General features: G+C 44.7%; 1 protein-coding gene across 2 annotated transcripts in view; it reads left to right on the top strand.

Moving 5' to 3' along the window:
• DPF3 (double PHD fingers 3) overlaps positions 1 to 14,789 on the top strand; it is a 234,195-nt gene extending 219,406 nt beyond the window's left edge. The window contains exons 10-11 of one of the 2 annotated variants that reach the window (XM_053673239.1): positions 11,899 to 12,109; positions 12,519 to 14,789. In XM_053673239.1, coding sequence (XP_053529214.1) covers positions 11,899 to 12,109; positions 12,519 to 12,589 — 282 coding nt within the window. In that variant the 3' untranslated portion in view covers positions 12,590 to 14,789. The remainder of the gene's footprint in view (positions 1 to 11,898; positions 12,110 to 12,518) is intronic. The other variant, XM_037127627.2, reaches the window with a different exon arrangement.
• Positions 14,790 to 16,004: the final 1,215 nt, after the last annotated feature.

Raw genomic sequence — 16,004 nt, 5'->3', positions numbered from 1 at the left:
TAGAAGAAAACACGAGTAAATTCTTTAATCTTAATATAAGGAAAGATTTTCTGTGACTCAAAGTTCAGAAGCAATAAAAGAAAGTATTAAAAAAATTTCACCACATAAAATTTTGCATAGTGAAAAACACAGTAAAGTACATGGGCACTGGACAAACTGGGAGAAAATACTTGCATCATAAACCATAGATACAAGTCTAATATCCCTAATATATAAAGAACTCTTAACATTCGAGGGACAAGAGACCAGAAGCCTGACAGAGAATGGGGGAAGACATGGAAGACAGTTCCTAAAAGGTGCGTAAATGGTCCCAGCATTGTCAAACAAACAAACAAACAAACAAACAACAATTCAAATGTACCTATAAAGAAATTCGGATTAAAACAATATGGAGGTTCCATTGCTTTCCTTTAAATTGAAAAAACTTAAAAAGTATTACAATACATTCCACTGATGAAACTGTGGGAAAACTCATACCTTCATGCATTGTCAGTGGGAATGCAAAGTGATACAACTCTTCTGGAGGGAAATTTAACAATACCTAACATGGCTCCTACACAGTTACCTGTTGACTTACCAGTCTCACCGTAGGAATCCACACTAAAGATAGGAGTGTACCCGTGACACTATGAAAATACACCTGCAGGAGGTTATTCATGTTTGCACGGTTTATACTTCCAAAATATTGGAAACAGCCTAAATGCTCATATGTAGAATGGTCGAATAAGGATGGAACGGCCACACAATGGAGTACTATGCAGCTGTTAAAAAACCCGAGGCCAATCTTTGTGAATTAATATGGTGTGATTTCTAGGACATATCGTTAAATGAAAAAAGCAGAGTAAAAATATATCTATAATCTGCCATTTTTGTAGGAAAGGCATAAGAAAAGAGCCATATAGCTGTTCATTTGTGTAAAAGAAATACAGAAAGTATAAATAAGAAGCTAAAGAGATTGGTTATCTATAAGAGTGATAATCAGTGAGTGAGTGGGAATGGGGTAGAAAGAATGAGGAAGTTGGGGGGATAGGATGGATAAGGGGGGGACGCTTCTCTGAGAATGCCTTTCTGCACAGCTCCGCGTCTGAGAACCGGGGTGTTGTCTCACAGGCCTTATGACCGATACATACTGAGAAACAACCAGGATGTGGGGAGACCCGAAAACGGAATCCGAACAGTGACAAGTGACCCTACCTGTAACATAAATAGATAACAAAACCAACTGAAGGGTGGGGTAGGAAAGAACTAACTTAAGTACCTTTGGAAAGTAGTGTTTGTGTATTTTAGGGCTAAAAACAGAAATAGCTATACAAATTTTGTACTCTAGTGAATAAATTTGTTTGTCACAGGCATGTGAATTAGTCATTCTGAAACTACTTTACATGTGTACAGGTCTGAACTAATATGTATTGTGAATAATGAGGGTCAGGTTTCTCAGTGTCAGAGAAAAAATATTTAAATGAAGGGGAAGGCTAAGCTGAACCTGATGGTTTTGGGTTGAAATAGTGGGTAGTAGTAGGAATTTATGATTTTTAATATAATATACTACACATATTTACATATATACCTATAGTATCTGTATGTATATACATATATGATAGAAACAAAAATAAATATAGATGTGTGCATGCATACCTCCACGTTTATTACTTCCTAACTCTGTTGGCTGGGAGGGCCCAGATGCAGTGACAACCCAGATACTGGTTTCTAAGTACAGTTGACCTTTTAAATTGTTTTGTCACCCAGCTCTTTTTAAAAATATATTTTATTGATTATGCTATTACAGCTGTCACATTTTTATCTCCCCTTCATTCCCCTCTGCCCTGCACCCCTCCTTTCACTAGCATTCCCCCCATAGTTCATGTCTATGGGTCATACATATAAGTTCTTTGGCTTCTCCATTTCCCATACAATTCTTAACTTCCCCTATTTTCTACCTACCATTTATGCTTCTTATTCCCTGTACCTTTTTCCCTATTCTCCTCCCTCCCTCTCCCCACTGATAACCCTCCATGTGATTTCCATTTCTGTAATTATGTTCCTTGTTCTAGTTGTTTGCTTAATTTGTTTTTGTTTTTTGTTTTTTTTTAGGTTCAGTTACTGGTAGTTGTGAGTTTCTTGTCATTTTACTGTTGTTTTAAAGACTTTATTTATTTTTAGAGAGAGAGGAAAGGAGGGAGAGAAACAACAATGTATGCATGCCCCCTGCTGGGGTCCTGGCCCAAAACCCAGGCATGTGCCCTGACTGGGAATCAAACCAGCAACCCTTTGCTTTGCAGGCCAGTGCTCAATCCACTGAGCCACCCCAGCCAGGGCTTACTGTTCATATTTTTGATCATCTTCTTTTTCTTAAGATAAGTCCCTTTAACATTTCATATAATAAGGGCTTGGTGATCATGAACTCCTTTAACTTGACCTTATCTGGGGAGCACTTTATCTGCTCTCCTCTTCCAAATGAAAGCTTTGCTGGATAGAGTGATCTTGGATATAGGTTCTTGTCATTCATGACTTGGAATACTTCTTTCCAGCCCCTTCTTGCCTGCAAGGTTTCCTTTGAGAAATCAGCTGACAGTCTTATGGGAACTACTTTGTAAGTAACTGTTTCCTTTTCTCTTGCTGCTTTTAAGATTCTCTCCTTATCTTTAATCTTGGGTAATGTAATTATGATGTGCCTTGGTGTGTGCTTCCTTGGGTCCAACGTCTTTGGGACTCTCTGACCTTCCTGGACTTACTGGAAGTCTATTTTCTTTGCCAGATTGGGGAAGTTCTCTTTATTATTTTTTCAAATAAGCTTTCAATTTCTTGCTCTTCCTGTGTTCCTTCTGGCACCCCTATGATTCAGAATGTTTAAAGATGACCTGGAGGTTCCTAAGCTTCTCATTTTTTTGAATTCTAGTTTTTTCATTGTGTTCTGGTTGAATGTTTATTTCTTCCTACTCCACATTGTTGATTTGAGTCCCAGTTTGCATCCCTTCACTATTGGTTCCCTCTATATTTTCCTTTATTTCACTTTTCATAGTCTTTACTTTTTCCTCTATTTTGTGACCATACTCAACCAGTTCTTTGAGCATCCTGATTACCAGTGTTTTGAACTCTGCATCTGATATGTTGTCTGTCTCTTCATCACTTAGTTCTATTTTTGAGGCTTTGATCTGTTCTTTCATTTGGGATATATATATATATATATATATAATTTTTTTTTTGTCTCAGCACACCTGTTATGTAGTAAGGGGCGGAGCTTGAGGTATTCACCAGGGTAGGACAATCCATGTCACTGCATTGTGGCACTGTATGTGGGATGGGGTCAACAATGCCAGTTGCTTGGCTCTCGCCTGGCTTTCAGTCACTTCCCCCACTACCCACAAGCGAATTGGGCCCTTCTGGTGCTGATTCCCTGATGTGTAACTTTGTGTAAGTTCTGGGACCCTGTGAGTCTCTCCAAAGAACTCTCCTGTGAAGCTGGGAGTTTTTCCTGATGCTGTGACCCCCACGGATTTTTACTGTCAGAGGTTTTGAGGCTTTATTTTCCCACACTGGAACCCTGGGTTTTGCAGTCTGTCTCACTTTCCAGTTGTTCCTCCTGGTTTATCTGCACACAAATGTGGGACCACCCAGTCTGCCAGCTGCTGCCTTGCCTGCCCCAGCCCTCCAGTTGCTGCCTTGCTGCTGGTCCTCTTCTTATCCCAATTGCCCATCTCCACCCCTCCTACCGGCCTGGATGAATGTTTCTTCTTTTAACTCCTTGGTTGTTGGACTTCTGTACAGTTCAATTTTCTGGCAGTTCTGGTTACATTTTGTTTTTAAATTTGTTGTCCTATTGGTTGTGCGAGGAGGCAACGTGTATCTACCTATGCCTCCATCTTGGCTAGCAGTCTCTCTGTAGTTGACCTTTGAACAACAATGCAGGATTAGGGATGCCAACCCCCCTCTCCCATGTACTCAAAAATCCACTGTATGACTTTTACTCACCCAAATCTTAACTACTAATAGCCTACCATTGACCAGAAATCTTACCAGTAACAGAGTCAATTAACACATACTTTGTTTATTATATATATTACTTATTGCATTATTACCATAAAGTAAGCTAGAGAAAAGAATATATTACTAAGAAATATCATAAGGAAGAGAAAATACATTTATAATATGTATTGAGAAGAATCTATGTATAAGTGGTCCCACATATTTCAAATATGTATGGTTCAAGGGTCAACTGCACTATTCTCCAATAAAAGGAACCAGGCATCCATGGAGAAATGGCTGGTGCCGGGGCTGGACTAGGAGAATGCAGGGGGATGGGCAAAAGCAGGTTAATAATAATAACAATAAATCACATAATACTTAATGAATAAATAATAATACAAGAATAAACTCTTTTGTGACTCACAGCTGTAAACTTACTTTTGCTTTCTCCTGTACAAGTAGAGCCTGGGGCGTACTGTGGTACTAGAAAGTGAGGAAGGGCTCAGAAATTGATACAGCAAATCTGAAGGACATAGGAACCACTTGAAGGAAATCCTAATGACCAAACATGGGACAACTGGAGCAACAAAGTAAATAATGATAATATTGGATTATAACTCAAAGAACAAAATAAATGTACATACTGATATTTTTTAAATTTGAAAATGTATAAGTAAGTGGTGAAGAAATAAACTCTCCCTTAGAGCAGAATTCCAATTAATAAAATGTAGAGGGAAGAGGGAAATCACTAATAGGCAAATATCACAGTTATGGTTGTTGTAAGCAAGAATATCAATTGATGCTAAAATCAGTAAACAGAAGTAAGATGAGAAACCGAAATTTACATAATCTCAAGGTATCTCTCCCACAAGCTTACTTATTAATATATTACAAAGAGAAAAGTCATAGCTTTATTTTTGCTTTTTTAAAGATTTTGTTTATATAATTTTTAGAGGGGGGAGGGAGAAAGAGGAGAGAAACATCAGTGTGTGGTTACCTCTCCAGTGCCCCCTACTGGGGAGCTGATCTGTAACCCAGGCATGTGCCTTGATTGGGAATTGAACTGGCGACCCTTTGGTTTGCAGACTGGCATTCAATCCACTGAGCCACGCCAGCCAGGGCAAAAGTCATAACTTTACAGTGGAGAAACTGGCAGACACTAACCTTAACTGTATGATCAGAGTAAAATTACTAGTAATAAGATATATTGGTATCAGTGCCCCTGATATGATGCACTGAGAAAGCATAACATTTCTTTTGTAGTTTTCTTGCCAAATACATGCACATCCTCAATCTTCTGATGAAAAAAATATCAGACAAAGTCAAATCGAGTGACATTTTATAAAATCACTGGCTTGGGTTCTTCAGAAGTGTCAAGGTCATGAAAGACAAAGAAACAGAGGAACCATCAAAAAGACATCAAGAAGACCTGACAGCTCTGGTCAAGATAGCAATGTAGGTGTACACGGTACTCACATCCTCCCACAACCACATCAGAATTACAACTAAATTCCTGAACAATCATCATGCAGAATTGCCTAAAGTCTAACTGAACAGAAGTCCTACAACTAAGGATATGAAGAAGAAGCCACATGGAGACTGGTAGGAGGGGTGGAGACACGGAATGGGCTGGTCACACACCCATCTATGGTGAATGAAAACTGGGAGGGCTATTTCAGCTGTGGAGGTTTTTGCTGAGGAACGAGGTATCTCACCCCTAAACCAGTCTCCTAGCCCAGCGTTCCAGTGCCAGGAAGAAAACTCCCCATAACTTCTGGCTGTGACAATAAGCAGGAGGTGTGGCTGAAAGGGATGAAAGGCTTCTGGTTCCCAGACAGTTCCTCTTAAAGGGCCCATGCACATACTTACTCAGATTCACTCACTGTGAGCTCTCATGCTGTGGCAGCAGCTCCAAAGGCAACGGAGACATTGGGGGGGGAATTGAATTGTCTGGCATTGGGACCCAAGACTGAAGGTGCAGCCTTCTATTAGACAAAAGAGCTGGCAGAGTCCATTTCTCCTTTTCTGAGCCTTCCCCAAAGAGAGTGGTCAGGTTGGTGCTGTATCTGAGTCTCTGTCAACCTGGCTATCACTGTTCACCTTGCCCTGGTGACTCCCTGAGAGCCCACCCCTCCCAATTTGTAGGCCCACCCAAGCTATTTCCATTGGCTTTTCCATACATGTGGCTTCTCTTGGCACATGCTTCAGACTTTCCTAAAATCTCTCAAACAAGTAGCATCTGATTTTGGCATGCCCTGTACCTTTTGCTAAGTGGCCCCAGGCCTGGCACTAGCAGCAGCTGGCCTTTGCTCATGGTGTGGCCTCTCTTGTCCACCTCCAAGCCCAGCACAAGTAGCCATCTGCAGATTGCTTTGTAGCTAAGGCTGCATGGCCCCAAGCAGAACTCGGGCAGTGACAGACCTGGGTCTGCACCTCCTGGGAGGCCCCAGACCCATTCAGTGCACAGCTTCAGACCATGTTGAAGCACCACCCAACCACCTCCAAAAGTGATACACTCCAAGGGCAGACTCAGTGGGCATCAGAGCCCCGATGAAGTAAGTCCTATTCTGTGGGGTGGGCCCCTGCATAGCTGATAGTCTGTGGTGACTGGTGGTTGCAGCCAGTCCTTGCAGCTGATGAGCCCAAAGGTAAATCCTTCCTATTGATGTGGCAACAGAAATCAAAGCTCAACTACAACAGGAGGGTGTACAGAGCCTGTAGGGTAGGAGGGGAGGCACACCTTGAGTGCCTAGCTCTGGTGAATGGCAAAGCTGTGCCACTGGACTCTATAGGGCACCTATTACATCAGGCCACTCCACCAACCCTGCAAGACATAGCAGCTCTACCCAATACATAGAAACAAACACAGGAAGGCTACTGAAATGAGGAAACAAACATATCCCCACATGAAAGAACAGAAGAAAACTCCAGAAAAAAGAAATGGAGACAAGCAATCTACTAGATGCAGACTTCAAAACACTATAAGTATGCTCAGTGAACTCAGTGAGAACTTTAATAGCATAAAAAAAGGACAGGGAAACCATAAAAAAGAAACATGCAGAAATGAAGATACACTAACTGAAATGAAGAATAATTTTTAGGGACTCAACAGTAGAATAGATGAAGCCAAGAGTCAAATCAGTGATTTGGAATATAAGGGAACAAAAGAACACTCTATCAGAACAGCAAAAAGAAAAAAGAGAATTTAAAAAAAATGAGGGTAGTATAAGGAACCTCTGGGACAACTTCAAGTGTGCCAACATTCACATCTCGGGGGTACTGGAAGGAAAAGAGAGAGAGCAAGGAATTGAAAGCCAATGTGAAGAAATAATGATGGAAAACTTACTTAATCTGGTGAAAGAAATAGACATACAAGTCCAGAAAGTCCAGAGAGTTCCAAACAAGATAATCCCAAAGAGGCCCACACCAAGACATACTATACTTAAAAGGCCAAAGGTTAAAGGCAAAGAGAGACTGTTAAAAGCAGCAAGAGAAAAGCAGTTTGTTACCCACAAGAAAGCTCTCTTAAGACTGTGAGCTGATTTCTCAGCAGAAACTTTGCAGGCCAGAAATGATTGGCAAGAAATATCCAAAGTGATGAAAAGCAAGAACCTACAACAAAGATTACTCTAACTAGCAAAGTTATAATTTAGAACTGAAGGACAGATAAAGAGGCTCCTAGACAAGAAAAGCTACAGGAGCTCATCACCACCAAAACAGTATTTATGAGATGTTAAAGGGTTTTTTTTAAGAAGAAGAAAACAGATAAAAAAATATGAATAATAAAATGGCATTAAATATACAAGGTCTATCCAGAAGGTATCCAGTCAGGTAATATAAAATATAGAGACATTTATAGAAGAAGATGCAAGATACAAGAAACATTGTACACAGGACAGTGACACCTCAGTCCCCTTCAAAGTAGGCACCTTGGGACCTCACACAGTTCTCCTAATCACCATCGGCTGCCGCATTGTGTTTGCCTGAATCTCATTGATGGTCTTAAATCTCTTCCCTTTTAAAGGTGATTTCAGTTTTGGGAAAAGCCAAAGTCACAGGGTGTTAAATCTTGGCTGTAGGAGGACTGAGTCACCTGGGTGATTTGATGTTTTACCAAAAAACTCTGCACGAGACATGATGCCTGAGTGGGCACATTATTGTGATAAAGCTGCCAATCACTGTTTGCCCACAGATGCAGCCTTCTGAATTGTCCGAATACTGCATTTTGCCATATATAATGTGCACCCACATTTTTGGCCCAAACTTTCAGGAAGAAAAATCTTCAGTTTTAGTTTTTTAATTCAATTTTTTATTTATCTATATTTATAAACAAAACTGATAATCATATTCTAGGGTATTATTTTGCATATGGGTATTATTGCTTTCTAGGGTTAAACTTTTAATGGATAAGCATAAATAAAAAAATCAAAAACACATATAGATACAGAATTAGAACTACCCATGTATAGTGCACATTTTTCCCTTAAAAATTTTGGGCAAAAAAGTACACATTATACACAGCAAAATACGGTACACACACACACACACACACACACACACACACATATTTGCCCTTATTTTTGTCCTAAGATACATTTGACTAAGGATGTACAGTCAAACGACTTATTTTAAAGTCACTTGGGGGTGGTGGGTAGTAAAGGGTGAGGACCTGACCGTGGGTGGTGGGCACACAGTGCAAAGTACAGATTGAGTCTCATAGAAACATACACTTGAAACCTGTGTGATCTTATGAACCAGTGTCACCCCAGTACATTTAATTTAAAAAGTCACTTGGAATAGTTCTTTCTACATGTTATACCACCAAATGATACATAATTAGATGATTTTATTTCATTTTTCTTTGGTTTGTAGGGCAATTACAATGTGAATTTTGTGTTATGACTATGTAAAATATTTACTGGTTCCAATTCAAATTTATAAAATAAATAGTATTTTAACAAAACCTAGCTTCTACCCCTGCCTGTTCTACACTATCCTCTCATTTTGCTTATAGGTAACCATTTTCAAAAATTATGTTTTATCTTTCCAATGTGTTTTAATGTAAGCATATGTATGTGCATATGCAGCTATAAGAAAATGGATGCACTTTGGTAGAAAATGGTGAGAGACGTATTTTCTTCATTTTGCTTTTGCACTGAAAATCCTGGAGATTACTCCATAGCAACATACAGACATAATCCTTTTTCCTGCTCAGTCAGTCTCTTACTTACTGCTGGCCCTGTGGGTTGATTCTGGTGCCTGGCTTTACAAATGGCAGTAAGGCTGAGGTGTTTCGTTGACTTAGCAGAGCCTCAGGGGCAGATCTAAAGGAGTAAGGCTGCCTGGGCAGTAGGGTTCCTCTCGCACAGTCAGGGGTTTATGCTGTGCATCCCAGAGTGGGGTTTGAAGCTTCTGGAACTGTGGCCGTGGGCGGGTCCTGGTTCTCGCATACTTGGGAGTAAGAGGTCCTTAAACTGTGTCTCTCATGGAGGGTAGCGTGAGTTAGGGTTCTTGGTAGTTCTGACAGGCAACTATCCTGAAAAGCAGACAGGAAAGAAGATAGGGTTCTGGACAACGATCAGCCCCACGCAGAACACATTTAAACCCACAGAGGCCTGGCTTCCCTGTAGGAAAGTTCACTCTGGGTGTTCTCCCTTCTCGTGTCTCGTGTCAACACTGCAGTGGGGGTCTCAGTGTCTTTGGGATGTTAATACTGTTTTGATAAGTCTCTCCCTGTGTTCTGTCCTCATCCTAATTTCCTTCTCCTCATATTATCCCTGAATCATACTGTCAAATAGCTTACTTCTGCTTGCCAGTCATGGTGTAACTTTTTTTTTTGGTGTGAACCATACTGTCCTGTTTTCATTCTACTTCTCTGAGTGCGCCTCAGTCTCTTTTTTCCCCTCCCTTTCCCTTGAAGTAGTGTTCCCCAAGGGTCTATTCTTGGCCTTTTTCTCAGTAACTTTTATGAGTCCTTGATTTTTCAGAAGTAGCTTTTCAATGAAAGCTGTGGATTTACTCTTTCCTCAGGAAAATATACATTTATTCCTACCTATATACAGAGTTGTGAATATAATTTCAAGGAGTTCATGGACACTGCTCCATGAGCACAAGTTCAAGGACATCTCTCACACACCCTGGGCTTCCTCTCCCAGGACCATCCTTGCTGTTTAATCCCAAATGACTCCCACATCCATCTCTCATGCCCACGCCTCTTTCCTGATCCCCTTGTGCCTCTAGGGCAGCCCTCCCAGGTGATCTGTAGATCTGTGGAACCTGTCTGCAGCTGAGGTCGCCCTCTTTTTCCGCAGGTCTGCTTCTGTGTCCATGCCCAGTGGGCAGCTGGTTTGCTGTCCACGTCACAACCCAGGAGATATTCTTGATTTCTTTCTTACCGCTCTCCACATCTAATCATTCATTCTTAAATAGAAGCAAGATCCTGCGTCTTCCCCTATGCCACAGTCCCAGTCCAGGCCTCCATCGTTTCTCACCTGGATGGCTTAGCCTCTTCTTAACTGGTCTCTGGCCTCTAGAAGCAACCTCTCTCCACCTGGGTATCTATTTTTGCACAGTAGCTAGTGAGGTCTTTCTAAGTTGCAAGTCTAACTATGTCACTCCTATTCTAACTCTTCAAAAGCTTCTTACTGCCCCACTGAAGAGTCTTGGCATGATACAAAAGGCCTTTCATGATATCTCCCTCCTCACTGCTTGCTCACCGGGGTTTCCAACTTCTGTATCTATTTTTTTTCCAGGATCTCTGCACTGGTGGGTGCCAAGGTGAGACTTGATACAAAACTATTTTGCAAATGTCTTATAAGCTATGAAAGCAGGTCCAAAGATCACTGAATAGAACAGAACTGAGCCTGGAGAATGGGGACCAGATCACAGACATGTACTGAGGAGCTTCTATGTGCAAGGAAGTTCTGCAGGAGATACAGGGATGTAAGACAAGGCTCTGCCCTAGGGCCTTACAGACCCTAAAGGAGTGGACAAAAGAGGCATGTTCCAAATGAACTATTCAATAGGATAGTTAGGAGTCTGCCACATACCAGGCTTGGTAATGTAGAGGAAAATGCAATAAAGTGTCATAAGAAACGAAAAGTACTATGGGGCATAAGTGGGCATAGAGAACTTCCAGTTGAAGTCGATTAGTGGTGTCTTTGTGGGAGGTAAGGGTTTGAAGACTTGGAAGATGGGTAGGGAATGGTCCAGAAGAGAAGGGTTTGGGGCCTGGGAGAGCCTCCAGGCAGAGGGACCTGCAGGAGCAAAGGTGCAAGCTGTGTCCTTGGACGTACATCACAGCTGGAGGGTCCTGTTCGCACCTGGGCTCCAGCCTCCAGCTCCTGAGGTTTTGGGGAGCTGAAGAACGACTTCATTTGCATTTCTCTGCCTTTGCATAATGAAACCTTAAAATGGTCCTGAGGTGTCACAGGTGTTACCACCAAGAATGAATGGTCCTTGTGTGTTTCATAGATGGAAGGTGTGATGTTCAGAGGAATTCAAGTAAAATCTTCAAATGCATTAAGTACTTTCTTCTACTAGGCAATCTTCATGGGAATATAGAAATGCATAAATTTAGATTTCTGCCCTTACAGAATCAGGGTAACTGGCTGTGGGTGTTCAGAAGAATAATGAATTTCTTTTAGCTTAGATGTGAGGTGGTAGTCAAGAAAGGCTTCTTGGAGGAGGTATGATTTGAGCAGAATTCTAAAGTAAGGGTAGGATTTGCATAGCTGGGGAGGCAGACAGTGAAGGTCCAGGTGTGGGCAAAGCACAGGGCATGTTCAGGGGACAGTGGAGACTCTGAACGGGTTCTGGGAAGGGGCAGGGGTCGATCTGTGGAAATAAAGCAGGTGGGGTAGGTAGGGCCTGGATGTTGGCCTTAAATAATTGAGTCTGTTTCTCCTCCTCACCACCTACTCTGTATTCCACCAGGACCAGCTACTGTTCTGTGACGACTGTGACCGTGGCTACCACATGTACTGTTTGAATCCCCCTGTGGCTGAGCCCCCAGAAGGTAATGGCGATGAGATGGACACTCACAAGAGCAGCTACCACTACCACTTACTGCGCCCTCACAATGGTGCAGTCCTTGTGCTAAGGGCTTTTCATATCTTGTCTCATTTAATCATCACAACCCTACGAGGTAGGTACGACCGCTACCATTTTATAGATGAGAAAGCTGAGGCACAGTTCATCCAGCTGAAATTTCAACTTGAGGACCGACGGGATGTTTCCCAGACACATGGCTGAGGTGGCAGGAGGTGTGAGCTTCCAGGGGAATGGGCCCAGGCCCCGAGGTGCTGGTTAAAGGCGCGATCCAGGAGGGAGGCCCCGGACGGCAGTTCAGCCAATCATCTCTGAGCACTTACTGTTTTCTGAGCTGCACTTACTGGCTGCTGAGCTGCAGACTCCAGCATGTTTTCAGGATTGGGACTTGGTCTCTGAATTGTGAAAGTCAAAAGGAAACAGGGCTTACAAGAAGTTAGGGCCTCAGGAGTGGGGCTGGAGGCTTGGGAGTGATGCTGCTAGTGATGCCGTCTTGTTTCCTGCAGGAAGCTGGAGCTGCCACTTATGCTGGGAACTGCTCAAAGAAAAAGCCTCAGCCTTCGGCTGCCAAGCCTAGGCCGCCAGCTCACAGCAGGTGACTCGCTGCTGGAGAGGTCCAGCCAGAGCCCAGTTCAGTCCAGATCGAGCCCCTGCTCCCCTGTTTGCAGACAGACCACCTGTAAGGAAAACCAGTGATCACAGAGGGCCTGGAAATGTGGGGTCAGGCGGGCGAGGACCTGCGTACCCCACCCCCCACAGGCTCCCACACTCCAGCCAGCCCCTCCCTGCTTCTCCCGGAAGGGTCTCGCCCTTGTGAAGGGCAGCCCGAGTGCCCCAGCCCTGTGGAACCCTCTCCCGTTTGCCCTGGCCCTGCAGCCCTCACTGGCACCCATCATAAGGGATGGCGTTTTGTGACCATGCATCCGTTATTCACGTGTAGTCTGGTGTTTTCTGTCCGTTGTGTTCTAAGAAACTTACTCACAGCCTCCTGCTTCCAGCGTGGACTGTTCATCCTGAAATCAGCAGAGGAACAAAGGGCCGTAAAGAAGTTGTTATTTATTAGAAGCCTCCCTGGAAACTTCTAGGCTCAGAGCCTGGAGGCCATCTTGACAGTGAAAATGGCTCCTTGTTCCGTGGTCTCTGAGAAGAGGAAGAGCTGCGTTCTGGACCCCCAGCTGATAGCCAGTGGTACCATAGCCAGGGCGGTCTCCTGATGGGTCTGGGAGGGAAGCAGAGGCGCTGAGGGGTGGGAGGAGACATTTCAAAGATAGTTCTGAGGCCCTGCAGTGGCCGATAAGTATTTGTGACCCACCAGGAGTGGTTTTTCAGGGGACCAGGCTGTGCTGTCCCTTCGCCTTCAGAACTGGAGCACCCCCGAGGTGAGATGGGCCCCAGCCTCTGGGCAGAGAAAGGTGTTGCGACTCTGCCTTCCACCCAGCCTGGGTCTTGGGCTTTCCCTGGCGGCACTCAGGAACCAGGAAGGTGAGTGGAGAGGACTGCCCAGTCAAAACCCCAAATGTCCGTGGAAAGGACTGCAGCTCTGAGAGGCTCTTCAGTATTGATGACGCTGTGAATTCTTTCTCAAGTAGTTTCTTCCTTCCACGAAGTATATGTCTGCCCTTGTCTACTGAGACCTGACTGGAAATTTTAGGAGGGCGGAGAGATAATTGTTACCTGAACAAACAATTGGGGGGATGTGATCATTTATGAGCAAGCAACGCAGCACCCTCTGCTTGAGGGCTGCTTTTGTCTCCTAAGCTCGCCAGTGTAGGATGGATGCTTGCCTTTTTTTTTTTTTAAATTTTTTTTAATGTATCAGAGAAGAAAGAGGTGGGAAGGCTCAGATTGTGAGAAGTCTGTGCGGGAAGTCAGCCCCGTGGGCCGGAGCAGATCGGGCTGTCTTTGAATCTCAGTAGCAGTGGCAACAGCAGCAGCACACAATAACTGACACATTTCTGGAAAAATCATTTGCCCAAAGGGCAGGTCTCGGTGAGTGGGACCCTTGCGCATGCTCGGCTTCCCTGAAGTCAGCGCCATCTCTGTGGTCCGGCTGCTTACTACAAAGGCCGAGGTTATTTTTAGCCCTTCAGCTCCTGAAGAAGCCCCTGGAGACCTGCAGGCGGGGGGCTAGCTGGGCCACTTCAGCCCGCTGCAGCGTTCACTCTGCAACTTGGCGAGAACCTTCCTCCCCGGCTAATTGCTCTTGGCCAGTGGACCCACGGCCACCTGGCGTGGAGCCAAGCTGTGTTGGTCTCCCTCAGTTCTTTGCCGAATGACCTGTGGCAAGAAACAGGGGTCACTCTGCTGCAGGGGCTTGTGGCCTTGGAGTGCGTTACACGCATACGTAATGATCTCATTTAAAGGGCTCTGTCCAGATGGGATTTCGTCTTTTTCATAAGACAGTCCCTTCCCCCTGCTGGTTGGCAAACCTGTTCTGGATGCTGGAGGCCCAGGGCGGGTTTGGCGAACTGCTGCTGCTCCTGCACTGTGTTGCCACACTGTTTGTTTACTCAGGAGGGGCATCACATCAGAGGGACACGTTCTCCCGCTGCTCTGGCTCTCTATCTCCCATCCCCAGACCCAGAGTGGGGTGTCCTGGAAGGCCGAGTACTAGTTTTGAAAGTCACTTCCACTTAATTTTAGGAAAAAAGTTACCAAGATATTCCCAAATACAACAATGGCTTAAAAGTTAAAAATGCAAATCTGAAACCCAGAACTGTGGCCCTACTACTTGATGGGCCCTCATTGGAGTGTGTGCAGATCTGTCCCCACCTAAAAGCAGATGCGGGGCGGCGGGGGGGGGGGCGGCCCTGGCCCACCTCCAGCCATGCCGGCTGCCCTCCGAAGCTGTCCAGGTGGGAATGAGCCTTGCAGACGAGGAGGGCGCTGTACCCTGCCACTGTGGTGGGAGTGGTCAGGCTCTGGGCGGAGAGCAGGAAGGCCCAGAGTTCCCTTCTCACCTTCACTCCCTGCAGGATGACCCCCCCACCTTCCCCAGAGAGCTCAGTTTCCCCATCTGGAAGGCGGGGCTAGCAGAGCCAGACAGCACTTTCAGGGCACTCGAGCAGACATAGTCACAAGTATCACCTTCTGCACTGGAAAAAAGAAGGTGATATTAAACTTCATATTGGTCTTCCTTTGAGCTCCAGAAAATGAGCCAGAATCATAGGGTGCACGTGGATAATGAGAGTTTTAGTTTTGCCTCTGGCGTTGAGTAGTTGTGTGACCTTGGGCAAGTCACTCAACCTCTGAACCTGAGTTTGCCCACCTGTGAAATGCAGATAGTACTGCTTGCCCTGCCTATTCCTCAGCCACGCTGGGAGACCTAAAACGCATAATGTGACATAAATTACCACTGGAGAGCAGTGCTTGGCAGGCAGGGACTCCCAAATGATTTCTGTGACCCCTTTCTAGTGTGAGTTAGCCAAGGTTTAATGCCTTCTTAGAAACTCCATTTTGACCAAAGGGGGTTTATGTTTTAAAGGCCGTGCTGCCTGTGGTCAGAGCCACTAGTCCAAAGCTGTGACAAGGACACTGTGTGCACGGTCTGTCTGTGGTGGGAGGTGAGGGATTCACCCTCCCGCTGGGGACTTCAGAATGAAATTACTCGAGATATTTCCTCTACTAGAGCAGCGCAGCCTGGCCTGGGCCATGGACTCCTGCTGACAGCTGTAATTCAGTCTGGGGGAACGCTCATTTTTGGGGTAAAGCCTCGCTCCACTACTTTCTAGCTGGTTGGCGCTGGGGAAATGACTTGCTCTCTTGGAGCCTTGTTTTCCACATCTGCACGGTGGGGAGGTGTGGCCCCTCCAGCAGGTCGTTACAGGAATTAGAGGTGATGCTTGCGACGACCCTGGCAGCGGGCCTGGCACGAAGGTCCTCACAGCACAGTAGCTCTTGTCATTGTGTACAAAGGCCACCAAGGGGGATGATGATGATGTTGACTCCCAGCTCAGATCTTTGGAGCAGCCAGGGTGCCTCGGTTTCACTCC

The sequence above is a fragment of the Artibeus jamaicensis genome, unplaced genomic scaffold (genome assembly GCF_021234435.1).
Source record: "Artibeus jamaicensis isolate MK-2021 breed Jamaican fruit bat unplaced genomic scaffold, CSHL_Jam_final contig_851, whole genome shotgun sequence".
Lineage (NCBI taxonomy): Eukaryota > Metazoa > Chordata > Mammalia > Chiroptera > Phyllostomidae > Artibeus > Artibeus jamaicensis.
The sequence above is the reverse complement of the archived record's forward strand: the minus strand, read 5'-3'. Positions and strand labels throughout refer to the sequence as shown.